The sequence below is a fragment of the Cynocephalus volans genome, chromosome 12, assembly GCF_027409185.1.
Source record: "Cynocephalus volans isolate mCynVol1 chromosome 12, mCynVol1.pri, whole genome shotgun sequence".
Taxonomy (NCBI): domain Eukaryota; kingdom Metazoa; phylum Chordata; class Mammalia; order Dermoptera; family Cynocephalidae; genus Cynocephalus; species Cynocephalus volans.
Genome location: NC_084471.1, coordinates 99,222,373 through 99,249,439, shown reverse-complemented (window position 1 = coordinate 99,249,439; position 27,067 = coordinate 99,222,373). Strand labels below are relative to the sequence as shown.

At 43.4% G+C, this 27,067-nt stretch overlaps 1 protein-coding gene across 1 annotated transcript; it reads right to left on the bottom strand.

Annotated features, from left to right (window-relative positions):
- Positions 1-972: 972 nt before the first annotated feature.
- On the bottom strand, positions 973-27,067 carry HEBP1 (heme binding protein 1). Its single transcript, XM_063075992.1, has 4 exons — positions 26,943-27,067; positions 13,518-13,656; positions 11,663-11,843; positions 973-1,521 (listed from the first exon to the last, which is right to left on the bottom strand). Exons 1-4 carry the CDS (start codon positions 27,018-27,020, stop codon positions 1,350-1,352), a joined length of 570 nt encoding a protein of 189 aa, XP_062932062.1. The 5' UTR covers positions 27,021-27,067; the 3' UTR covers positions 973-1,349.

Genomic DNA, 27,067 nt, shown 5'->3' with positions numbered 1-27,067 from the left:
CCAGCCTTGTGTCTGACGTCAAGGCTCGGGAGCTCGTGATCTTTACCACTGGTCTTCAGAAATGATCAAGGACTGTCCCTCAGGAGAGACACTGGGAGGCCTCCGGGAAGCTAATGAAAGTTCTAGTTCCTCTCCTTAGGAAACTTCACTTATGTCCAGTAAGACACCTTCGCGGTGGGTTAAAGTTCATTTTTCTGTTTTTTTGCTCCTGAGCACCCCATGTTGCTCACGTCGTATCTGCAAATGGGGCCTGGGTGGTTGCTGAGGTGGGTTTCTCTGAAAAATCTTTCCAGCTGTCCTCAGTAGGGCTGTTGATGGGGCTGCACCCTGTTGCATCCTGTGAGGATCAGAGCACCCTCCACGTGTCCTGTGACCCACCGAGCTCTTCCGTCCTTGCCTGCTTACCCTCGCACCCTGTTCCAGCTCAGCTGTGCTCCCCAGTTCCCGCTCATGTCTGTGCATAGCCTTTCCTTCTGTGCAGGCCAAAGTGTAATTGTTTCTCCATTTCTATCCTCTTCAATTAGTGAAACTGGATCCCTGCTTTTTCTAATCTCATCTCATCACCCCCAAAAAACCCTCCCTGCAAATGTCTTGCCTCCAGGATTATTGGTGTATTGGAGTATGATGATTTTTCTCCTCAGTCTGCTGTTGTGACTCCTGGAACCCTTCCTGGACCACACTGGCCAGCACTATCCTCAACTTACAATCACAGAAGTGCCACACCACAGTCACGGCAAATGTCTAGTTCAGGGACATTCAAAAACATGGTGCATGGCCTCCTCCCCTGGAATCTCTGGGATGATACTCTGAAAGATGCTGCAACTCTAAATATAGGATTCCTGCTATGGCAAAGACTTTCAGTAGTACTTATAACTGTAGTATCTCTAGGACTGTAGAACCTTGGAAATAATTATACTTAGGATTTGTCTCAGCTCTTTAAATCAAAGATTTTTATTTTTGATTTCTCTTTTGACAAAGCTCTTATAAGAATCACAGAATCATGCACAAATCACATTTTCCCCTCAGTAACGAAAATACAAATTCAGTAGTTAAAAAAAAATCAGTTTTTGGTGACCCATATGGCCGGGAAAATGCTGCCAGCTTTTCCTGGTCTACCACAGAATTTTTTAAATCCCTAAGAAGGATGCTTGCCTATTTCAGCTGTATTATTTTCCACCATGACAAAAAGAGCCTCGGTGTTTATTTCAGAAAATTGGCAGTGCCTGGCTTTGAAGGAAGTTGGTCAAGCTGGAGTCGCGGGTGGATCTCTAGAAGCATCACCCCTTCTGTGTCCCGAGTAAGGGGACACAGGTGCACACCTCCAGCAAGTTCCCGTCTCAGCAAGTCACTCATGTCTTCATCAGCCAGACCTCATTGCGACGTCCGTAGGGCTTCATGGGAGGGTCATATCCAGTGCAGAAGTAGATGTCACTCCGGTAGGTGGCCACACCCTCTAGGGCGGTTCGCAGCTGGGCGGCATGTGCTACGTAGTCTGCTTCCTTGGCATAACCACCAAACTGCCTGAGGACACAGAGCAAGGGTTGGTTACAAAAGGACGTGACCTCCGAGAGGTGGACTCAAAAAAAAGTCACTCACGACGCTTAATATGACATGCATGCTAGGGTGGTGAGACTGTGGATTCACCACTTCCTAGATGCGTGGATTTGACATCTCTGAGCCTCAGTTTCCTCAGCTGTAAAAATGGGGTATATTTCCTTTTTTCTCCAAAGCTGTTATGAGCATTAAATGCAATAATGGGTGTGAAAAACTCTAATGCAGGGCCTGAAACATAGTAATCACATACGAAATATGAGCTTCTCTTCTTTTGCTGGAATTTCCTAGAGAAGGCAGGCTGACTCTCCCCAAGGCCAAGCCTTCCCCCTTTTCTCTAGCTCCCTCTCCTGCCTCAGCCACTCCTCTTCTCTGCCAGTCTGTCATCAGATGGGGCAGGAGGAAGGATAAAGCGGAGTGACGTTAGAGCTGCAGCTTTATAGCTAATGTTTCTTGCACAGCAGAGCACCTCTAATAACCAAGTACATTGCAGCAGTGACACGTAGCAGCTTTGTTAAAAACAGAGCTAACAAAGGCAGGGACCCAAGGGAGACTTGCAGGGCCCCTACAAAAGCTTTAAACATGCCTCAAATAAAGAAATCACTTCTAGTAAATCCCTTCTCCTGCTCAAATCATGAAAACCTTCTTTTTCTAGTTAAGTAATGAGACGTTTCCTAAATCAGATATTTCTCTTGATGACAGAAGTTGGGGACAGAGAAGCAATTAAACCTTTCTTTTCAAGATTATTATTCTGTCCCTTACGTCATCTGCCTCGATTCCAAAATTCGTCCTGTAGCCTAACCTAAAATATTCCACTCTAAATCTGGGTTGCACTGAAATCTTTATTAGAGTCAAATACATCCCCACGTCTAATGAGCTTTATGACTCAAAAGTCTAAATTTGCACCAGGCCAAGATTAGGCCAAACAATGCCTTATTTTTGGTGGAGTTCTCTGAATCATGCTTTGCTCTTTTATAAGTGGTTAGTCACGCTTGGCAAGCATTCAGCACGTTGATTACAGGGTTACTGATGTGAAAACACCCAGGATTTCATCTGTAAGGGATTGGTTACTCTAATGTCTAGACAGCAGCTACAGAACCTGGATGAAGCTGAGGTCAACTTCGAACAGAAGAGGCTTGGTGCTTCAAATATATTGAAGAAAGATTACAAGGCAGATGAAGAAAGTTGGGCTCTAGCTTCATTGAGGCTCAAATGAGAGGAAATTGGATTAGTAGACACAGCATGAACATTCAGGAAGAATCTTTCTGGCAATAAAAGCCTGCAAGACACTGGACTGTTTGGGGAAGAATGTCTTTGATTGAGAACCACCTGTCTGAAATGAATCAGATGCTGGACATGGGAGCAGGTGTTGGGTGCTCCTTGCAGCCCCTACTCATGCTGTGAAAAGGGTCAATGTTGGCTCTCTAAGTACTGATTTTTGGAAAGGTCCAAAGGAGTGGTTCTCAAATGTCTCCTTTCATCAGCTGGAGGCAAAATGGCTACTGTGTGCCACATCCTGGCTCTGCCACTTTCTGGGTCATGGTCTTGGGCAAATTCTTTGATTTCTCTACCCTTCAGGTCCTACATCTGTTAAATAGGGATGATGACAGCCTCAATCTCAGAGGGCTGTTGTAAGGACTGAAGGAGAAAAGACTGTGCAAAGTGCTCAGCCCGTCACGTAGTAAGCCCATACAAACAATAGTTACTCTTGTTGCTTTCCAATTCTCTCGGAGCAGCCTTTCAATCCCCTGAGTCCCCAGGTGAGGGACGGGATGGTAATATCATGAACTGGCTCAATTACCAATTCTCACTTTCTCAGCTAGTCCCACTCTCAAAACCCTATGTTATCCTGTGATCCCACTCCCCACCCCATTCCCGGTCTTCTTCATTTGATCTACTTTTTCTTTTCCTTTTCTTAACTGCACCTATCACCTTCTAGCATAGTGCATAATTTACTTATTATGTTCATTGTTTATGGTCTGTATCCCCTGATAGAATATACAGGCTCCATGATGGGAACGCTATTTGTCACTTTTTGTCCACACGGTGCCCACCACATATTAGACCCTTTGGCTAAATGAACAATTCTGGGATAAACAATAAAAGGGACTGTCTTCAGGTTGAGAGACCTAAAGGCGATAGCACTGAAGACCTATTAGTGAGTTGAGTGTTTAAAAAAGTCTGTTTGACCCAATATTCACTCATTTATATAATAATTGCCTGAGCACATACTAAGGGGACAGGGTGGGAACTAAAACAGGAGAAGTGCATTGACTGGAGCCAGACTGGAAGGGCCTTGAATGTCATGGCAAGGAGTTTGAACCTGATCCTAGACGCAAAGGTGGACCTATGAAAGGATTTTAAAGTAGGTGACCGACATGATCAGATTGTGTTTTAGAGAGATCCCTCTGGTGGAAATGGTAGGGAGCTGAGAGATGTGGAGTCACTGAAGGCAGGAACAGACAAGTGTGAGATGATGAAACATCTGGACAAAGGCTGACTCGAGAGGTGACCGGGTGGAGGAGAGGTAAGAGAGGGAGCAGTAGAGCGTTCTCCAGGGCTTCCAGTTGAGCCTCTGGGAGGAAGCAGATGCCTCTAACTAGAATAAGGATTAAAGGCTGAAGAATAACTTTGGAAAGGAGGGGCGGGATGGGGGTGTTCAGGATCTGGTTTGTGGGCATGTTGATATTAAAGAGCCTCTGTGAAATACATTCATGCAAGTATTCACTGAGTATCTAAATGTGCCTCTGACACTCTGTGAATCTTCCCATGAACTTTTTGAAGTATCCCCATATGCAAACAGAGGGTCCGAGGTTGCTTATGGGAACCCTAAAACCTAAGCAGTGGGTGGCAGAAGAGGACTTGGCAAGGGACACTGAGAAGGGGCTGTCTGAGCAGTAGGAGGAGGCCAGCGGGCAGTGATCTGGAGAATGTCATCATTCTGTGATTCCTGAAATTTCCTACTGGAAAACCCCCAGTTCTTTATATTTATTGCCAGGTGAACTGAGATACTTGAAATGAAGATAAAAATTTCCCTATTGCTTCGCCATGGAAGCATTTCACTAGGAAACAAAGCAGGGTGGGCAGTGGAAACAGATCCACGTGTTCTCTCTGCTAATGTAACCAGCTCACCCTAGCCCCAGTCACAGAACTGCACACACAAGCCAGAAAACCAAATCCAACCAGGCACATGGCCCTGGGATGTGAAGGAAGCCCAGCTCTGGTGACTCAGCCTGTGTCCTTGTTCCTCCCTGCCTCAGCCTCCAACCTGTACACGGAAGATAACAACGTAGTGCCACAGCTCTCCAAATTCACGAGCATGCTTACATGTGAGCTCAGGAATGCTCGTAAAGTGCTTTGAGCTCCTAAAAGGAAATAAACATGAGGGACATACTTTGGTTTTGTAAGCCTGTTAATAAGTCTCTAACTCCCCATCTTCAAAGAAGCTCTCCTCCAGGGCACTGTATTTTATCTCACCCAGTGTCAGAGCTCGGTATTCAGAACAAAGAATTTGGTTACCTTGGGAACTGAGGAATCTCACACACACACACACACACACACACACACACACACACACACACACACACACACACACACACACACACACGACACAACTCCAGAAACACAAAAGGAGCTGATTGGAAAGGGTTGGAAGAGTTAAAAAGGAGGAGAGATCATGCAGGCATCTGTGAGGAAGGCTTACAGAGGGTGGCTTTTGGTCCACGGAAGCAAAAACTTATAATGTGCCCTCTTCAGGGAGTGTCTGGTGCAGGCATGCAGCAAGGAAGAAAGAAAAACAGAATGACTCTGAACTCGACCATCCAACTTTGTCTAGATCAGCAGGTCTACACACATTCGTGGCAAGTCTGCCGTGCATGCAGCTCTGTGCTAGGCAAAAGGAACATCAGAGGAGGAACTGAGCATCTCACACCAGCAGGAAAAGAAGCTTAACACAAGCAGGCATTGCATTCAACCAGAGGGAGCCAGTGCTTGGTGCGTTGAACATCGCAGAGTGCAAAGCATGAGGGAGATGCCACAAGAGCTGTGAAGATGATAAAGACATTGGGAGGTCCAACCAAAACACATAGGAAGCCTGTACTAGGCCGATGGCAACGCTGGAATGGAGGTGGAAGGCACAATCAGGACGCTCTGCAGGCAGAGGATAGGGAATGATTGGTTCTAACGCAGAACAGGAAGGGAAGGCATTTTGGAGAACATGATATGAAGCAATTGTTTATTGGCATCTCTTCCTGATGCTGGCAATGAACAGCAGGACAAAATTCCTCTTCTCACAGAGCCTCCACTAAGCAGGGACTGGGGAGGGGTGCAGAGGTGCTGGGTGAGCACAAGCAAAGGTCTGGGAGTGGAGTTGTGTCAGGGGTGGAGTGGGGGGTGGCATGCTCTGAGGCCAGGAGGGCAGTTGGGAGTGGAGGTGGTAAATGCCACGACAAGGCGTCTTTACTAGGCTTTCCTGCTTGGCTAAACATTTGGGAGCCCAGAGTTTACCCATCCCTCTCCTCATGGGAATGCAGTGTTTAGTTCTTAACTTGGGCTTTGGCTCAAATCCTAATGTGCACCAAGGTCAGGGACAGGCCCGAGGTCCACAGTCAGAGCTGAGCAGCCTCCTGTGAAGTTGGTTTTCTGAGCAGGGGGAGGAGATGTGACTGGTTCTGTGCTTTAGAGCTGGAGGTGATAAAAGGACAATTTTGAAGGGGCAGAGGTGGGAGGACTAGAAGCCGGAAGGCGAAGCAGTCATTCAGACAGGAGATGGTAAAGACCTTGGCAGTGTGACGGAAGGCAGGGACAGCAAGGAGGTGACCAGGACGGGTGATGGTTAGATGTGGAGGTGAAGGAGTCAAGGTTACATTTGAACCTGTGGGCAGGATAGATGGGACGGCTAGCAACAGAGAACACAGGAAGGGATCTGATTTTGGGAGGAAATGTGAGTTCCATTTTGCACATTTGGGGGGATACTTGAGGAGGTTTATGTGGTGATGCCTCCCTGGGAGTTGAAACTGGAAGGCTGGTGCCTGGGAGAAAAGGAAGCACTGGACATGCTGACTGGGCGACCGTCCACTCAGAACTGGTGACTGAAGCCCCTGCCAAGTATGAGTTTGCAGAAGACTGGCGGGACAGCTGATGGTTGTGGGGGAAATGAGATGGTGATAGATTATGATTTAGGTACTGGATCTCATCATTGGAATAGCTTTTAGAGGTGAGGTGGCTTATATATTAGAGGTACTCAAGAAAAATTTGTCAAATGAAACCAAACTTTCCACCTCATACAAACAGTGACTGGCAGAACTGTCACATGTGTACAGCTGGTGCCAGAATTCTTGCAGGGACAAGGACTTCATTGCCTCATAATGTCCATTTTTCTCTTAAATACCTTAGGCCAGAATGTTATTATTTTTGAGTAGAAATATACATATACGCCTCCCTATAATTTCAATTCACAGATACCATTTCTTATTTCTGGAACAACACAGTCCTTAAATATCTTGAGGCAATTGTTTTTTGTCTTTTTTTTCCTTCCCACTAGAATATTTCCCCCACTTCAAAGAGCAGAAACTTGGTTCCCTATTATATCTTCAGCACCTAAAACAGTTCCTGGCACATTGCAAGTGAACAACGAATCCATTATCTTTTGAATGAATGAATGAATGAATGAGTGAATGAATGAATGGGTAAATGACACTGCTTTAGTCTCCACATTGCATCTGACAGGATGATAAGCCATTCAAGGGAGCCAGACAGAGGCCGGGTTGAAGAGTTATCAACACACAGGTGCAGACTGAAGCTATGACAGAGGACCAAGATCTTTAGGGGAAAGAGCAGAGAGAGAGGAAGTGCTGGCAAGGATCCAGACATTTCGTTCATTTACACATTTACCAACTTGCTATTGAGCACCTATTAGATTCTAGCCAAAGGCCCTGCCATCAGGAAGCTTGCATGCTACTGGGGGAGAGGGCAATAAAGACATGAACAAATAGATATATAATGCAAGTGATGATGCGTGATGCAAAGAAATATAAAGCAGGGTAAGGGGACAGAAAAGGACAGGGTACCATTTTTGGTGGAATGGTCAGGCAAGGCCCCGTTGAACTGAAGTGAGGGAGCAAAACAAGTGGGAGCTAAGTGAGACTGAACACCCTTGGCCCAAACTCCCTGTGGTTACACATGGGTGCTGAGTTGTTTAGGAACTGGGCCAACACTGGTCTGTAGGTCTCCTAAGTGGTAACATGGGAGCCCCCCCCCAGGCTTAGCAGATGGGGTCTTTCTTCCAAACTCTTCCTCTAGGCCTCTGTTAGGGCCTGATCATGTAGAGGAGAAATAACACCAGCAATCCTGGGTGCCAGGAGTGGGTAAAGTTTTTTCATATGCACAATGTCACTGGCCTCACAACAATGCCTTATAAGTCTTATTTTACAGATGAGGACTGAAGCTCAGAATGATTAAACAACTTGCCCAAAGTTATAAAATTCATAATTGTTAAAGTTGAGGTTTGAATCCAAGTATATCTGTAGTAACTTTGTTTTTTTTAATTGTTAATTCTAATGAAACTTTAATTCTCAAGGGAGGAGAAGTCAAGAAGAGAACAGGCTAACATTCGCTGAGTGTCTACCTCGTGTCTAGCATTGTGTAGGCATTTACAGATATTATATTTCATACTCTGTGTGCTAGGCACTCTTACCCCCATCTTACAGATGAGAAGACTGAGGCACAGTGAGGCTCCGTAATATGCCAAGGGTCCTATTGCCAGTAAATGGCAGAGCTGGGACCGGAGCACAAGTTATTCTGACAATATACCCCTGATTTCCAACTCTTTCGTTTATACCCAGACATTTCATTAAAATGTGAAAGTTTCATTAAAACCATCAAACCTTTCCTGCTGTAGGTCTTTGTTGAGAACCCAGAACTGAAATGAGCTGAGAAGACCGAGCTCTAACCTAAGTGGCCTTTATCGTCTATAGAGAGGACAGTGGTGGTCTGGAACGTGGCTTCTAGTTCTACTGCCTCTCATGAATACTAAAAATATTCTGACAGTGTTATTTTTCACAGCATTCTATTCATCTAAAAAGCACTAGTAATTAATACTGCTAATACATGTATAATCCCTTTGTGGACATCCCTTCACAAGGTCGTAAAAAAGGAAGACTTAGTTAAGGATGGCAATGTTTTCATTTTAGAATTAATTTTCTCATCTAATGTGCTCACTGCATTATTTGAAATAGTACTTTTCCTTCTGCCAGCTCACTAACTCTGCTTCCAGCACAATCAGGAATAACATAAATTACTCTAAGATACTTTTAAATGTACATTTGACTGTGCAGTGACACCAAGTGGCTAGTTGAGGAATAATCAGATACTAAGTTAGGACTATACGGGGGTCTTCAGAAAGTTCATGGAAAAATTCGTATAATCTTTTAATTCCTTTTTTTCCCCCTCCTATTTTTTTTTTTTTTTGGTGGCTGGCCAGTACAGGGATTGAACTCTGGACCTTGGAGTTATCAGTACCATACTGTAACCAGCTGAGCTAACTGACCAGCCCTCTATTTCTCCATGAACTTTCTGAAGTATCCTTGTATGCTAAGTTAAAGAAAAAGGAGAATAAAAACAGAACCATGGCACTAGGCTAGATACCACATTTGGTGCTTTCATTTGTTTCTATTTCAGAGAATTAGAAGGAACCTACCACAGACCTGGTTTTAAACAGACACCCTTTCTCATCATAAGGAACCAGGGTTCTTAGAGAAATGGCTAATTCCAGCTCCAGAGCAAGAAATGTCAAGACGTGCTCAAAACATATGGCTATACCAGAAAGCAGGGAAGCTGCTGAAAACTACTAGAGTCATGTCGAGAGGACTAAGAAACAACCTGAAGAGGATCCTAGTGGCTGAAGGTGGGACAACTTGAGCATTAGTGAGAATAATAACTGCAACACACTGAAACATACTGATAGGGATTGTGTCCCCTAAGGTTTATGTATTAGAAACTTGATCCCAAGTGTGACTGTCAAGAAGGTGGGAAATCCTATTATGGTAGTTGAAAGGCAGAGCCTTGAAGAGGTGATTAGACTGTAGGACCATGCCCAGTGAATGGATTAAAAATGGTGGTCAGGGGCGTGGCCCTGAGGGCTTTAAAAGAAGAGCACATGAGAGGTTAGTTTCTTTCTGCTCCACCATTTTCTGCCATGTGAGACCCCTGAGTTACTGTCACCACCACCAAGGCCTTTAGCAGCTGTGTTCTCTGGACTTTGAACTTCCCAGACTCCGAAACTGTAAGCAATAAATTTTGTGTTCTTAAAAAGTACCCACCCAGTTCTGTGTATTTTGCTATAAGCAACAGAAATGGACTAATACTCATTCTAAATATGTTTAAATTCATATGTTTATAATTATTCTTAAAAAAACAAAGATGCAGACCACCACACCTTTGGAGGATATTAAGGAATGAAATCATTATTCTGAAAACTGGTAAATAAAGAGAAGGTAGCAAGCATGTATCTTGCTTTTTCTGTAGGACTCAGGGAAACCAAATGGTAGATGAGGGGAAGTCTCTCTTTATTGAAGTATTCCAGCTAATAAGTGAAGAAGGAAAAATAGAGAACATTATCATTTACAACTTTTAATGAAACCAGGTACCTAGGCAATGATGATCTGTGGTTACTAACATTACATAAACAGGCAACCAGATGTTAGGAGCTCCTGATGGAGATACACAGCAACACCTAGGAAATATTGCTGCCCAAAACTCCAACCTGAATCTGATCACACTTCCAGTTCCAGCTACTAATTTATAGGCTATCCAGGCTGCAGAGGGACATGGTAAAATGCCGTGGAGATGCAATCAGCAAAATCCAGACTGTGGGAATGACAAACAATCCATAAATGGCAAGGAAAAATAAAAAAGTGTGTTGATGAAGAAATTTACAGATTAATAAAGGCTTAAAAATGTACTGACCAATTGCAATGGATGGACCTTACTTGGATCCAGATTCAAAGAAAATATAAAAACAAATTATAAGAAAATGAGGAAAGTCTGAGCACTGGATATTTCATATTACTACAACATTAATGATTTACTGTTAAAATTTTAGGAGAAATAAGGTATTGTAATTATATTAGAAAAAAAACAAACTTCCGTAGTCACAGTGAAATATTTATGAATAACGTAATAGAATGTCTGAAATTTGCCTGAAAATAATCCAGGGTAAAGGCTGGGTGGAAGGGGCAGGAGTACACATGACACGAAATTGGCCTTGAGTTAATCATCATTGTGGGTAGGTGATGTGTACATATGGTTTCATTATATTCTCTCTATCTTTGTTATAAGTTTGAAAATTTCCATACTGAAAAGATAAAGGCAGAAGAAAAAAATTGTACCAACTCGTTACCCTAGGTCTGGTAAAACAAATGATTAGAAATTAGCCCCATCTGCTTAAAGTCACATAGTCAGATTTTTACAAATGGCGAGTTGTTAGTTATCTAGAATAGACTTGGTTTCTGAGGGGAGGTTGGAGCCCAAAGGATAAAAGCATTCAACCATTTACACCAGCTATTCTCTACAGTCAAGGGAACGTGACCCCAACTGAGGCCCATGGAACGGGACCAGAATGACAATAGGAGGGGTGTGTGCTCTGCTTAAAGGGCCGCAGACCATGAACAAGGGGGTGGAAGCCCAGCTCTGGTGAACGCTCCCTGCCCTTCTGGCACTCAAAGGCGGGGTGGGGTAGAAATCAGGTATCCCTCAGCCCCTATGTGTCCCATGTGTCCATGACCCCACACCACAGCTTGACTTAGGTATGCTCTGAGTCCCCCAGAACCCTGCTATGGCTAATGTAGGTGGTCATCCTGAGCTTCAGCTGAGGGGGTACTCTCTCTACCCGTCAATTTGGCAACTGGCCAAGGCATTTATTCAGATAAAATGCAAATGTTTGTGTGTTGCGGCCTGAAAAAATTAAAGTATGAAATTGTTAGGATTCAGTATTTCTTACTTAACTTAATTCAGCAACAATAAAAATTCAATGCAAATGCTCACTGGAGGTGGTCCCAGGAGTCGTGTGGGACTCAAAGGCTACCCTTGGATGCCTAAAGGGTTGTGTCCTTACGTGGAATAGACAGTGATGCTCTCCCGTTCCTCGATCTTGATGCTTTCATCACCGGGAGCTGGTGGGTTGATTTGAAATTGGTTTGGTATCCGGAACCAAACTTTTAATTTCTTCTGTAGGGTGCCGTCTTCACTAGGGAACACAGCAAAAGAAATAGGGACTGTCATCCCCATCCCAATTCCTGCAAGTGGAGGGACACAGAGAGTGAGCTGGGCGTTAGAGACACAGCTGCTCAGAGCTGTGGAAGACAAAGGTACTTCAAAAAATTCGTGGAAAGATTTGTAGTATCTTTTCATTCTATTTTTCCATGAACTTTGTGAAGTACCCCATACTGGTCTCATTTTTTTTCCAAGGCAATATTTTTTGTGCTTGAAATTAACAATGAACATTTCAGGTCTTGGTCTTGAAAATATATAGTTAGACACACAAACCCCTCTTATTTTTATACATTGGAGGTGGCAGTGTAGTGGCACAAGTCTTGAAAAAAGTTATTTGGCAATACAGATCATGACGGTAGATACATCACTATCTAATTACTTCCTATCTAAACATCAATTTTAAGGAAATAATACAAAATATAGAAAAGACTATAGGTAACAGGATATTCATTATGGCAGAATTTATAACTCTGTTCAAAACAGGACTATATCTAAATAAATTATAGGTGTATGATGTAATATAATGGAGTTATGAATAATTGTGCTTAAGAAGGCCATTCGGTGACAGTGGAAAATAATTATGAAATAATAAGTAACAGAAGCAGGACATGCAGTTGTAGGAATAGTAAGATTACATTTAAAAGCCGATTATAAAGTCCTAAATCAATATATTCAAAAGACAATAATGATTGTATTAGAATAATAACATCACCATGTTATTTTCAAGATTTTCTTTAATGAGTTTCATCATTTTTATACATATTCTTATCTAAAGAAATGTATGGCAGTGTTAAGAAAGGAAAGATTTCTTCTTGATTTCCTCCTGGTTAACTTATTTTCCAAAGCCTGATTACTTTGGCCCTAGTAAATGTTACTAAGGTTAATACCGGTTTCTGACTATCTAAATTATCAGCTTGAAAATATCCTCAAAATTAAATACGACACCTCTTTTTTTAACCTTGTTTTCTAACCAGTTTATGGTCTGTAGTGATTCCAAAGTGCCACCCAAATTGGAGAGCTTAAGAGTCAAACTCATTATTTAAATATGGTTTACATGCAAACAGGTATACCTTACCTGAAACTTCAGGCCTATCATTTTAAAAATAGGGAGGCAGCCAGCATGAAAGACCTGTGTTTGACAGTGGGGATTCTTGAAGAGGGCCTGAGGATTCTCAGAGCCTTCGCTGGCCAGAACAGATCTGGGACCTGCCACAATCTCTGCTCACCAACCCTCACTACCCAGCGGAATCTGAGCTAGCTGGAGTGACTTGGGACATCCAGCCTGGTGGAGGAGATCTCAGATCAGATGCTGGCCTTGCCTTGCACTGTGGCTCAGCTTACTGCAGGCACACTTCACCCAGTTAACCAATCCAAAGACACAATAAGCATTATAGGGCTAAAAAAAAAAAAAAAAAACAATAACAGAGCATATGACTCCATATCTGGGAGAGAAGCATGAACCCCGTGATACTGAGCTGGGATACTTCAGAGTGAGGGGTGAGCTGGGCTGACGTCAGAGTGGTCTCCCCAGAGCTTCCTGTGATGAATTCTTGTTCATCGCAGAACAGGAAGTTCATGTGCCACTGAAACAGTAGTGACAGGTGTCTTGCAGCCCCTCTCTCACATTTTCTACTGATGAAGTGAGATGATGCAAAGCTCACTTCTAGACCAGAGCCATGTCCTTCAGGAATACTCACCCTTGTCATTGGTGCCCCCCACGTACTTCATGACTTTGGGCATTGCCTCCCGCAGAGCCTCATCCACAGGCTTATCTGTCACCTCCACTGTGGCAAACTTCCCTCCTTCACAGGCCCTTTCCTCAAAGGAGACTTCTTCCTAGAGACAGAGAAGACACAGTGCTTAAGAGCTAGACAGTAGCAACCTGTGATGTTTCTAGAAGCAGTAATAGTCCAGCTACAAGTAGTGCAAACTTCTAAGGAACTTTCCATAATGGGTACGGTGACTGGGCAGAAGAGACAGGCCTGAATATGAAGGGCCGTGAGAAATAGATTCTGGGATTCTTATAAATATAGAGACAATATCAGAAGTAGAAAAAACTTCTTATAACTGATATTCTCAGGGAGATAAGAAAAGATATAGCATCTCAAAACACCAGGATGCTATAAAAATGGAATGTCCAGAGATCAAAAATGCTATTGGAAGTAAAAAATCTGATAACAGAAATGAAAAATTCAGTAGAAAGTTTGAAAGATAAAGTTGGAGGATATCTTCCAGAAAGTCAAGTAAAAGAAGTAGAAAATAGAAGATAAAAGAAACTCAGAAGACCAAGCCAGTCGATCCAATATCTGGATAACAGCAGATCCAGAAAAGGAGAAGAAGAAAAAGTTGGAAGGAAGGAAACAAAGAAATACAATAACAACAACAATCCCACAAAACTTGAAGGCCCCAATATTAGCCTTATTCTAGTAGCAGGACTGCAATTCAGGAAGAATCAGAGTAGTTCTGTTCACACTGTACTCCCAGACACCACGTCCTCTCCCTGACTCTTTTCTCACTAAATCACAGCCTCCCAATCCACCGTCCCCTCCCCCCCACCTGTCCTCCCTCCGCCACTGCCACACTGAGTCTCAGTCCTGAGGACATTATCTGTGCTGGGTGTCTAGACTCATTACAGACCCATGTGACACTCCTTCACGCTCCCTTGCCATGTGCTGTCTTGTATGACATAATTTTATATTCCTGGACATACTGCAATGCCTCGTCTTTCAAACTTTCTAAAGATCACAATCCACAAGAAAAATATTTTTACATCATGCTTTATCATGAATACACACATGGTTCAAACAAAGTTTTACAAAATAATACCTCATCCTTATGGATGGAATGCATTCTGATACTTTCTTTTCCTTTCTATCCTGTTTTCTTCTACACTACCAAGGTGAATTTTATTCTATTCCACTAAAAGAAGAAAAGTTGGTCTATACCATGTGGTAATGGAGCACTACTTTAGTTTGAAAAATCTTCCATAAAGTCTGTGTGGGCAGGAACTTTACCACGGGGATTTCCATGTTAGAAGCTCAATAGATATTTATTTGTTTAAGGAGCTGTCTCTCCTACTAACGATTATGAAAAGCAAACACATTAAAGAGGACTGAGCTGCTGGAGGCTGGTCAAATAGCCTTTTCTACATTATCTTAGATGGAAGATTCTCAACTAGGGATGAGGGTGTGAATCCCAGGGAGACATAAAGTATCTGTGGAGGATGGTAGGATTGTGGGGCTGTGAGTGGCATGTGTTGTCTGAACAAGTATATTTAATATTGTAATTTTATATTTGGAATGCGAAAATACCTATTGATTTTGTAATGCAAAATTAAAGGCGAGTAATGAGATAAGGGACAAGGGAAACTGAAAGTAAACCCTGAGGGTCAATCTCATGATTAAACTCCCCTTCACATGGGGTAGGGGAAATTGCACCAGACCCAGAATCAAGAGGCTTCAAAGAGGCTTCATTGTGCCTGCAGTTCTGAGGATTGCTGTGAGGCCCTCCACTGGGTGAGTGTGACACTTCCCGAGTGCCTTCAGTAGCAAACTGTTAGGAAAACACAGCGTGTTTTGCTCTTGCTGGCTCTGTCACAGCAGAGAGTTCCTCCTTCATTTGAGACCCCACTGCGTCTTGCCACTTGTAGTGTTTTAAATTCCAGAAATGTTACTCTGTGAATCACAGAATTTCAGAAGAGGTTTTAAAGTTCACCTAATGTCACTAATTTTACCAAAGAGGAAATGAAGAACCAGAGAGATTGAGTTGCCCAAGATGATGCAACTACTACATTGCGAAACTGAAATGAGAATCCCAGTCCCCAAACTCCAGTCTAAAGCTTGTTGCAAGACTCTCTACTGCTATTGGGGGTAAAATGAGCATTTTAAGCTCTCTCTTTAGCCAGTGTGTCAGTTATTTCGGGCTGACATTTATAAGGGTACTTCAAAGAGTTCATGGAAAGATTCATATTATCTTTTACTTCTGTTTTTCAATGAATTTTTTGAAGTACCATCATATATGCCCCTGTTAAACTCAGAACAAAGGTATTAAAAGTCATTTTCTGCAGTTATTTCTTTTACAAATGGGGAAACCAATGACAAGATCTTACTGGAGAAAGAGCCAGGTGGTTCTGTCCTTTGGTCTTTCTTTCCTTCTTTCATTCATTCGACCAACAACTGCTGAGCATCGCTATGTACTGAGCAGTGTGCCAGGTGTTACAATACAGAGATGAAAGACACCAGGAAAGGCATGGTCTTGTAAAGAAGAAACCAGGAAAAGAGAAAGTTATCATCTGATAATATGTTTAAGGGGCAAGGAGTGCCAGGGCAGCATGGAACACAGAAGAGGACTGCTTAGGTTAGTCTGGGGCATGGGTGTATGTGTTTAAATGTTTGGGCAGGTCAAGCTGACTTTGAGGTGCTTACAGATCACCCAACTGGACGTTCAGTCCCAGCTTCATTGATCTATTGAATAAACATGATCATATTTACTTCCAAATCTGTAACTCCTGGCAGTCCTTCTGCAGGTACCACCTGTTTTCACAGCGTCTATGTCCGTAACCTCTTATTTGAACCACAGGACCACTGTGAAAACTTAGATTTGAGAGACAAACATTGTAAAACTATTATAGTTCTCCAGGGAGCTCTATTTCAATTTATTTAACTAGAGTTCTGTATTTCTGCAGAGGATAAGGCACCTAAGTTAACAGCCTTAAATTTTAACATCTTTAGTACATTTGCTTGTCACACGGAACATAATAGCCCTCCCCTGCCCCATCTCCAGTTAGCCTATGCTCCCAATCAGTTACTAGATGAGGATTTTGGCCTGTGGCCACAAACATTTAATTCCAGCATTCAGTGGGAACCCTGGTCAAATTCAAGTCCCACACAAAGGTCTTGCAAGAATGTCTCTTGCTAGGGAAAAATGTGATTTGTGTATGATGTTGCTATGGGATTTGCAAGTCCTCTGCAAAGTCAGTTTTTTTGTTGCTACCTGATGTGGTGGGTATATATGTTGATTTAGGAAGCCTGCTGTCTCATTACAAATAATTAACCTAACAGAGTACTTTCTATGTGTCTATCTTTGAACATTTATTTAATTGTCACATCGGCACTGTGTTCCTTTAAACGGGTTTATTCATTCAATCCCTCCAACAACTCTGTGAAGAAGTTTGTGCTTTAATCTTCACTTTCAGATGAAACTGGAGAACGAGAATTTAAGCAATATGCCCAAGTTACAGTGGCCAATAGTGGAGACAGGATTCAAACCCAGGCTGTCAGGTCCTAACCAACGTGCACAGGCTAGACACAAATCTGATATGAGTGTCAGGTGTTCATATCAGCCCTGCTCTGAGCAACCACAAGACCCACCCAATCCAACACAGAGAGCTATCTATCCTCCTCCATTCCTGAGCACTGAAGAAGGCACCTGATAAGGTAAGCAGCAGGGTGGGCCTCCCTGCCAAGTGTCCAGAATTAGTCCCAAACACCTGGTGGGCCTGAAGCCCATGTACATGGGGCAGAGGGTGTGCCGTCTATTTGCCCAGGAGAGTAGACAGCAGTTTCTGGCCCAGACTCTTTCCGGGATAATAATTTCAGGGAGAGGCTCTCTTCAAAATAATAACACCCTGAATTTGTTTTTATTTATTTATTTATTTATTTATTTATTTTTAAATTTTATTTTGTCGATATACATTGTGGCTGATTTTTTTTTTTTTTTTTTGTCTTTTTCGTGACCGGCACTCAGCCAGTGAGTGCACCGGCCATTCCTATATAGGATCCGAACCCGCGGCAGGAGCGTCCCGTGCTGTGGCTGATTATTGTTCCCCATCACCAAAACCTCCCTCCCTCCCCCACTCTCCCCCAACAATGTCCTTTCTGTTTGCTTGTCGTATCAACTTCAAATAATTGTAGTTGTTATATCTTCTTCCCCCCGCTCCCGGTTTTGTGTGTGTGTGTGTGTGAATTTATATATTAATTTTTAGCTCCCACCAATAAGTGAGAACATGTGGTATTTCTCTTTCTGTGCCTGACTTGTTTCACTTAATATAATTCTCTCAAGGTCCATCCATGTTGTTGCAAATGGCAGTATTTCATTCGTTTTTATAGCTGAGAAGTATTCCATTGTGTAGATGTACCACATTTTCCGTATCCACTCATCTGATGATGGACATTTGGGCTGGTTCCAACTCTTGGCTATTGTAAAGAGTGCTGCGATGAACATTGGGGAACAGGTATACCTTCGACTTGATGATTTCCATTCCTCTGAGTATATTCCCAACAGTGGGATAGCTGGGTCGTATAGTAGATCTATCTGCAATTGTTTGAGGAACCTCCATACTATTTTCCATAGAGGCTGCACCATTTTGCAGTCCCACCAACAATGTATGAGAGTTCCTTTTTCTCCGCAACCTCGCCAGCATTTATCGTTCAGAGTCTTTTGGATTTTAGCCATCCTAACTGGGGTGAGATGGTATCTCAGTGTGGTTTTGATTTGCATTTCCCGGATGCTGAGTGATGTTGAGCATTTTTTCATATGTCTGTTGGCTATTTGTATATCGTCCGTAGAGAAATGCCTACTTAGGTCTTTTGTCCATTTTTTAATTGGGTTGCTTGTTTTTTTTCTTGTAAAGTTGTTTGAGTTCCTTATATATTCTGGATATTAATCCTTTGTCAGATGTATATTTTGCAAATATTTTCTCCCACTCTGTTGGTTGTCTTTTAACTCTGTTAATTGTTTCTTTTGCTGTGCAGAAGCTTTTTAGTTTGATATAATCCCATTTGTTTATTTTTCCTTTGGTTGCCCGTGCTTTTGGGGTCGTATTCATGAAGTCTGTGTCCAGTCCTATTTCCTGAAGTCTTTCTCCTATGTTTTCTTTAAGAAGTTTTATTGTTTCAGGGTGTATATTTAAATCCTTAATCCATTTTGAGTTGATTTTAGTATACGGTGAGAGGTATGGATCTAGTTTCATTCTCCTGCATATCGATATCCAGTTATCCCAGCACCATTTGCTGAAGAAGCAGTCCCTTCCCCAGTGAATAGGCTTGGTGCCTTTGTCAAAGATCAGATGGCAGTAAGTGTGTGGGTTGATTTCTGGATTCTCTATTCTATTCCATTGATCAGTGTGTCTATTTTTGTGCCAGTACCATACTGTTTTGGTTATTATAGCTTTGTAGTACAGCTTAAAGTCAGGTAGTGTTATGCCTCCAGCTTTATTTTTTTTGCTCAGCATTGCTTTGGCTATGCGTGGTCTTTTATTATTCCATATAAATGTCTGGATAGTTCTTTCCATTTCTGAGAAAAATGTCTTTGGAATTTTGATGGGGATTGCATTGAATTTGTATATCACTTTGGGTAGTATGGACATTTTCACTATGTTGATTCTTCCAATCCAAGAGCATGGGATATCTTTCCATCTTCTTGTATCCTCTCTAATTTCTCTCATCAGTGGTTTGTAGTTCTCATTATAGAGATTTTTCACCTCCTTGGTTAACTCAATTCCTAAGTATTTTATTTTTTTGGTGGCTATTGTAAATGGGCAGGCTTTCTTGATTTCTCTTTCTGCATGTTCACTATTGGAGAAAAGAAATGCTACTGATTTTTGTATGTTGATTTTGTATCCTGCTACTGTGCTGAAGTCATTTATCAATTCCAAGAGTTTTTTTGTAGAGGTTTTAGGCTGTTCGATATATAGGATCATGTCATCTGCAAACAGGGACAGTTTGATTTCATCTTTTCCAATCTGGATGCCCTTTATTTCCTTCTCTTCTCGGATTGCTCTGGCTAGTACTTCCAACACTATGTTGACTAGGAGTGGTGAGAGTGGGCATCCTTGTCTAGTTCCTGTTCTTAAAGGAAAAGCTTTCAGCTTTTCCCCATTCAGGATGATATTGGCAGTGGGTTTGGTATATATGGCTTTAATTATGTTGAGATACTTTCCCTCTATACCTAACTTATAGAGGGTCTTTGTCATGAATGAATGCTGAACTTTATCAAATGCTTTTTCAGCATCTATAGATATGATCATATGGTCCTTGTGTTTGAGTTTATTAATATGGTGTATCACATTTATTGATTTGCGTATGTTGAACCAACCTTGCATCCCTGGGATGAATCCCACTCGATCGTGGTGAATAATTTTACGTATGTGTTGCTGTATTCTGTTTGCTAGTATTTTAGTGAGGATTTTTGCATCTATATTCATCAAGGATATCGGCCTGTAGTTTTCTTTTTTGGTTATATCTTTACCTGGTTTTGGTATCAGGATGATGTTTGCTTCATAGAATGAGTTTGGGAGATTTGTGTCTGTTTCAATCTTTTGGAATAGTTTGTAAAGAATCAGTGTCAATTCCTCTTTGAATGTTTGGTAAAATTCTGCTGTGAATCCATCTGGTCCTGGGCTTTTCTTTGTTGGGAGCCTTCTGATAATAGCTTCAATCTCCTTTATTGTTATTGGTCTGTTCAAATTTTCTACATCTTCATGGTTCAGTTTTGGGAGCTTGTGTGTGTCCAGAAATTTATCCATTTCCTCCAGATTTTCAAACTTGTTGGCGTATAGTTGTTTATAGTAGTCTCAAATGATTCCTTGTATTTCAGATGAATCAGTTGTAATATCGCCTTTTTCATTTCTAATTTTTGTTATTTGAATCTTCTCTCTTCTTTTTTTTGTTAGCCATGCTAATGGTTTGTCAATTTTATTTATCTTTTCAAAAAACCAACTTTTTGATTCATTGATCTTTTGTATTGTTTTTTGGTTTCAATTTCATTCAGTTCTGCTCTGACCTTAATGATTTCTTTCCGTCTGCTAACTTTAGGTTTGGATTGTTCTTGTTTTTCTAGTTCTTTAAGGTGAAGTGTTAGGTTGTTCACTTGCCATCTTTCCATTCTTCTGAGGTGAGCATTTAATGCAATAAATTTCCCCCTTAATACTGCTTTTGCAGTATCCCACAGGTTTTGGTATGATGTATCATTATTTTCATTAGTTTCAATAAATTTTTTGATTTCCTCCTTGATTTCTTCTTGGACCCATATGTCATTAAGTAGAATGCTGTTTAATTTCCATGTGTTTGTATAGTTTCCAGAGTTTCATTTGTTATTAATTTCTAGTTTTAATCCATTGTGGTCTGAGAAAATACATGGGATAATTCCAAATTTTTTGAATTTATTGAGACTTGATTTGTGACTTAATATGTGATCTATCCTGGAGAATGATCCATGTGCTGATGATAAGAATGAATATTCTGAGGTTGTTGGATGGAATGTTCTGTAGATATCTGCCAATTCCAATTGGTCTAGAGTATTGTTTAGATCTTGTGTTTCTCTACTGATTCTTTGCCTAGATGATCTAATATTGACAGTGGGGTGTTCAGGTCCCCTGCTATTATGGTATTAGTGGCTATTTCCTTCTTTAGGTCTAATAGAATTTGTTTTATAAATCTGGCTGCTCCAACATTGGGTGCGCACATATTTATGATTGTTATGTCTTCTTGATGCATCAGTCCTTTTATCATTAAGTCGTGTCCCTCATTGTCTCTTTTTATGGTTTTTAGTTTAAAGTCAAAATATTCTTATATTTTGTCAGATATAAGAATAGCCACTCCAGCTCGTTTTTCTTTTCTGTTTGCATGATAAATCTTTTTCCATCCTTTCACTCTTAGTCTGTGTGAATCTTTATGGGTGAGGTGGGTCTCTTGTAGGCAGCATATAGTTGGGTCCTCCTTTTTGATCCAGTCAGCCAGTCTGTGTCTTTTGATTGGGGAATTTAAGCCTTTTACATTAAGAATTGTTATTGAAAGGTGTTGATTTATTCCTAGCATTTTATTGGTTGTTTGGTTGTCTTAGGTGTCTTTTGTTCCTTGCTTTCTGATTTACTGTTTGTTTTCTGTGTTTGTTGGTTCCTTAGGTTGTAGATAGCGTTTTTGTTTGATTGTTTTCTCTTCATGAATGCCATTTTTATTATACTAGTGGGTTTTGATTTTTCTTGGGTTTTTATGGCAGTGGTAGTTATTTTTCTGCTGCATTTTTTTTCAGGACATTGATTTCCTTGTACATTTCCTCTTTCAGGTCCTGTATACTTTTCCTCATTTCATCATGATGTCTAGCTGAGTTTTCTTGTATCTCATTCAGTTTCCTTAGAATTATCACTCGAAATTCCTTGTCAGTCATTTCAAGGGCTTCTTCTTCTATAGGATCTAGGGTTTGAGATTTATTAACTTTTTGTGGTGTACTTTCTTGATTTTTTGTATTTCTGGTATCATTTTTTTGATGTTTATTCATTGTGGCAGGGGGTTTCACAGTATACCAGTTTGAGACTATTGACTAACTAAGATGTTGCTGTGGTTGCCAATTTGGTATGGCTACCTCCGTGACTGCTCAGTTGGCCTCTAGTGCCTTGTGTGTGTGGTTGCCTTGGGTCTTGGGCCTCTCCAGGGAGCCACCTCTCTGGTCAGCTTGGACTCTGTTGGGCTGCTGGATCACGTACCACAGGGTGTGTGATCTCTGCTGAGCTTTCACTTCCCGTGCAGGACTTCTCCCTGTTCCATGTGCTCTGGCCCGGGCAGTTTGGTCACGCAGTGGTGACCCCACAGGGTGTGTGGTTTCTGTTGAGTCTCCGCCTCCCTGGCCGGATGTCTCCCCGCTCTGTGCACACTGGGCTGGGCTGGGATGTGTCTTCTGCAACACTCATCTATCAGCTGGGCCTTCAAGACCCTGCTAGGCACCACCTCGCCCAGGAAGTCTACCAGGTTTCTGCTAGGCACAGACGACCGGTCGCTCTGGATGCCTTTGTAGCACTGTGTAGATCTTTCTCGGGACTTATCACCTTCTTCCTGGTATCGTGGTTATTTGTGTACTTGTCTTATTTCCCACACCAGAGCGTGAGCTCCTCGGGGGAGGACCCTGCAGCACACGGTTCACCTTTGTATCCCCCCGGCACGGACCGAGTCCGGTGCCCGCCTGCAGTCAGCTTTCTGGCAAGTTCAAGCGGACTTGGGAACTCTCCTACCACACTATTCCTAACCAGTAATTGGTTAGGCGTTTTTCTGAACTGGTGGTCGCAGAGATGGTATCTGCCTCCCAGTAACAGGAAGTTTACCGGGGGCCAGAGTCCAGGGTGTGGTGGAGTGACAGTCGGCCCCGCCCATACTTCTTTGCCCTCCCAAAGCTGGCCGGGGATGCCCCACGCCACCAGCCCCACGCCACCAGCCCCGCCAGAGAACCGCGGCGGGAGTGGGAGGGGAGGCTAGCCTGCAGGCCCCGGGAAGCCCCGCGCCGGGGCAAGCAAGTGGGAAAGCTCAGTGAGGAGCCGAGCCGGGCCAGAGCTGCCACCACCTGAGAAAATGGAGGCAGCCCCGGGACTGGTGAGTGGCCCGGTGATCCAGGTGGTAGCTGGGCAGGCGTCAGCCTCCCTGAGCAGGGCCGGGTCGGGGGTCACTCACAGGGCTGTGCCAGGTCGGGCGCTCACTCTCTGCCTCTTGTTTGTCGCCTTCCCCGTTCTCGGTTCCCGCTGCCTCGGGCTGCTCGCTCGGTCCGCGGCGCGGCTCGGGCGCTCCCAGGAATCTTCTTTTATGCCAGCCTGAAACCTCGAATCATGAATAGGGCAGCTGGCCGCCTTCAGCGTGGCCCCGGCCTCCGGGATCCTGTCTGCATCCACAGCAGCCCTGGCACCGTGTTCCCTCTTTAGAGACTCGCTTTTGCAGCTAAGAAACAGTTCTTTTCCTGCTCCATACTTCAAAGCTGTTGCTTGTAAATGACGCAGCCTCTCCTGCCGGGGGCAAAGTGGCGATCAGCCCCCACGACCGGCCACCAGCAGCGGTCCTCCCTTAAGAGATGGCAAGAGGAAGGTCCACAAGTTTTCCGGCTGCCTAAGGCCCAGTGGCCGCCTTTTCCACCTCAGCTACTCCGCGCCAACCGCCGCAGTCACTGCCATCTTGAAACCCCCCACTGAATTTGTATATTAAAAAAAGATTTACAAATATCTTTGAATATTTAATTAATTGTCACACTGGCACTGTCATTCTTATCTTAGAGTTGAGGGATTTGAGGGTTCAGAGAAGTTAAAATGTTAAGTAACTAACCCAAATCACCTAAAACTAAAGGGAAGTTAAGTAAAACTAAGGGAAATTAACAGTTACTGTGCCCAACCAACTGAAAGATATTCTGTTGAACAATTTATAATTATCTCATTTAAACTTCAAAACCATCTATTAAGATATGAACTCTTATTTTTTCTCATGATTAACTTCAGAGAGGTGGTCTGTGACCTCACAACTAGTAAGAGCAGAGCTGAGATGTTCTGACGTAATGATAATACTGTATTTGCAGAGCATACTAGTTTATAAAACATCTTCATGTTTTAAAAAAAATATTTTTAGAAACTCTGGGAGTAGATAGGAAAGATATTTTTATGCCCATTCTACAGCTGCAGAAATTGAGGTTCATTTGGATTAAACGATTTGCTTCAGCCTGGCAACAGTATCCTGTATGGTCCCACAATTCCATCAAATGTTGAGGGACGATGCTAATCAAGCCTAGAGGCACCAAACCAGTGGCAGATAACACTGTATCAATAAGGGTCTAACAGGAAACAGAAACTACTAGAGTATTCAGAAGAGAGTCACCTTGGTGCAAAGAATCGGTTACACAGATAACAGAAGAGCTGAGATTCCAAACAGGGGATAGGATGGCAACCCAGTGGTTGGTAAGCACCTGTTACCTGAGCTCAGATACTTGGATCACCTGGTAGAAACTAGAACCACAGTGGCCTGGATAGCAGCAGCCAAAGTCATAGAGAAAAACCTCCTGGTGTTAGAGACCTGATGGGGTGGAGAAGGCGAAATACTCTGGTTTCTTCTTCCTTTCTATCTCCCACGGTGCCTCCCACTGGGCCAACCTAGCTGGGAGCTGGCTGACAGCAGAGCCTGGGAAAGAGAGTCCACAGGGGTCAGCCCCCACTCCACACTGGGAAGCAGAGCAGGGAATGGGTGAGGAAAGAATCAGAGGGCACAAGCCACAGACCAGCCCAGACCGTCCACCTGCATTCACAATCATCATCCCCCAAAGCATAAGTGAGCCCACTCTGCTACAGAAAGGAAAGCTTTCTGTTAGAGCTAACAGAACACTCCTAAGGGCTCAGTCCACAGATGCCACGCACACAGGCATGGTCTGGTCTGCAGACAGAATCCTTACAGTGTTTACAAATATTTTTAGTCAGTTGGCAACAGTGAAAACTGACATGGTTGCCCTGCTCAAAACCTCAGCCTCACCCCCAATACTCCCGATCCTTACTCGCCTTCCCTGCTTGCTGTTATTCACAGCACTGATCACCATCTGATACATGATAGACTTTACTTATTTATTTGTTCGTTAGCCACTAAAACATAAGCTTCATGAGGCCAGGGATTTTTGTTAGCTTGTTCACTCTTTATCATTATTGCCCAGAAGAGTGACTGGCACATAGTTGGCACTCAACAAATAGTTATCTGTTGATTAATTTTAAACTGGAAGATTTCACATGAAGAATTCGAATATCTGGTTTTCTTCAAAAGTTTGGCGACACTGGTTCACATCACTGCAGGACAACTGGCTGGAGTTGCCCTTTATAGAAAGGGACCTAAGCTATCTCTGATTTGCCTCAATACCCACCTTCCTTATAGTCTAAAACAGCCAGCTCCATTCATTTCCATGACCTGCCTGGCAGCTGCAGGCATTTGAATGAGAGACCCTTATGCAGGGTTGAACTGCTCATTCTACATACAGCTGGGGAAACTGAGACACAGATGAAGTGACGGGCCTCTGGTTCTTGAGGAGTCCAGACTAGAATCTAGTGAGGACTTTGGTATGACGATCATTGTACTAGGCATGAGAACGTGGCCCCTAGGCAGCACAGTCCTTTAACAAGGCACGGTGCAGGGAGCTAGACACACAGCCGCATTGTACGAAGCACTTCTCTGCAAGGAGATTGTAATGCAGTAGCAGACTCCTTGTTTCAGGGGTGCAGTCCAATCTGCCCATGTTAGCACCGATGTAGACCTGAGGGAATACAGAAATCATGTCCTCCTCATTCAATCTGTATTCTAGGCACCCCACTCCTGCAGCTCTACTGGCCAAAAGCGATGGTACAGCTCCGGGCCTTTGCTCATGCTCTTTCTGTTTGGGGCGCTCCTACCCATCTCCCAGGCCCAGCTCAAGAACCGATAGCTCCTCCCGCAGTGTTCCCGCCTAGCACACTTAGGCCTATGCAGCACAGATCTTGTTCTTTTATGCAGTGGTCGCCCCTTACCTTGTTTCACTTTCTGCTATTTTAGGTTCCCACGGACAACCGTGGTTCAAATATAGGTGAATATATTACGAAAAGGTATTTTGAGATAGACCACATTCACATGACTTTTATTACAGTACATTGCTATAATTAATTGTTCTATTTTATTATTAGTTATTGTTAATCTCTCACTGTGCCTAATTTATAAATTATAAACTTTATTATGGGTATGTATGTATAAGAAAATCATAGCATGTATAGGGTTCGGTACTATCCAAGGTTTCAGGCACCCACAGGGGGTCTTGGAAAGCATCCTCCGCCGATAGGGGGGACCACTGTACTTAGTTCTCCAGCACTTGGGAGTTTCTTGCCAACAAAGACTTGGTCGGTCATTTCTGCAACCAAGGATTACTCAAAAAACAAAGTAGTTTAGAATGTTTGGAAAGTTCATTTATGTCGTTCGTTTCTGGTGGCTGGCCGGTACGGGGATCCGAACCCTTAACCCTGGTGTTACGACACCGAGCTCTAACCGACTGAACTAACCGGCCAGCCCTGTTAGGTTTAAATAAGTGAAGGCACTCAACAGGCGGTGTCCCGCTCACTGAGTCGGGTCCCTCCCCTCACCCAGCCTCTCCTCTTTGTCCCCTCCTTCTGCGGTCCCCCTCCCTGCTGCAGGGGCCTCTGACTCGCTCCTTCCCGTCCCGGTCCCGGTCCAAGTGCGAGGCGTAGAGGGCCGTGCCAGACGCCCATTCCGGGGTACCGCCCTGTCCCACCCGTCCCTCAGAATCCCTTCCAGGCCCGGCCGGGTGGCGGTGGGGGCGGGGCGCAGCCGTCCTTCGGGTCGTCGGCAGCCCCGCGGGCCTACCTTGTTCCCTTTGCTCAGGACCTGCCACGGCCACGTCTCTACGCTGCCGAACAGCGAGTTCCTGATCATGCCCAACATGCTGTCACCGAGGCGCTCGGGACACACTGGCGGCGGCGGCGGCAGTG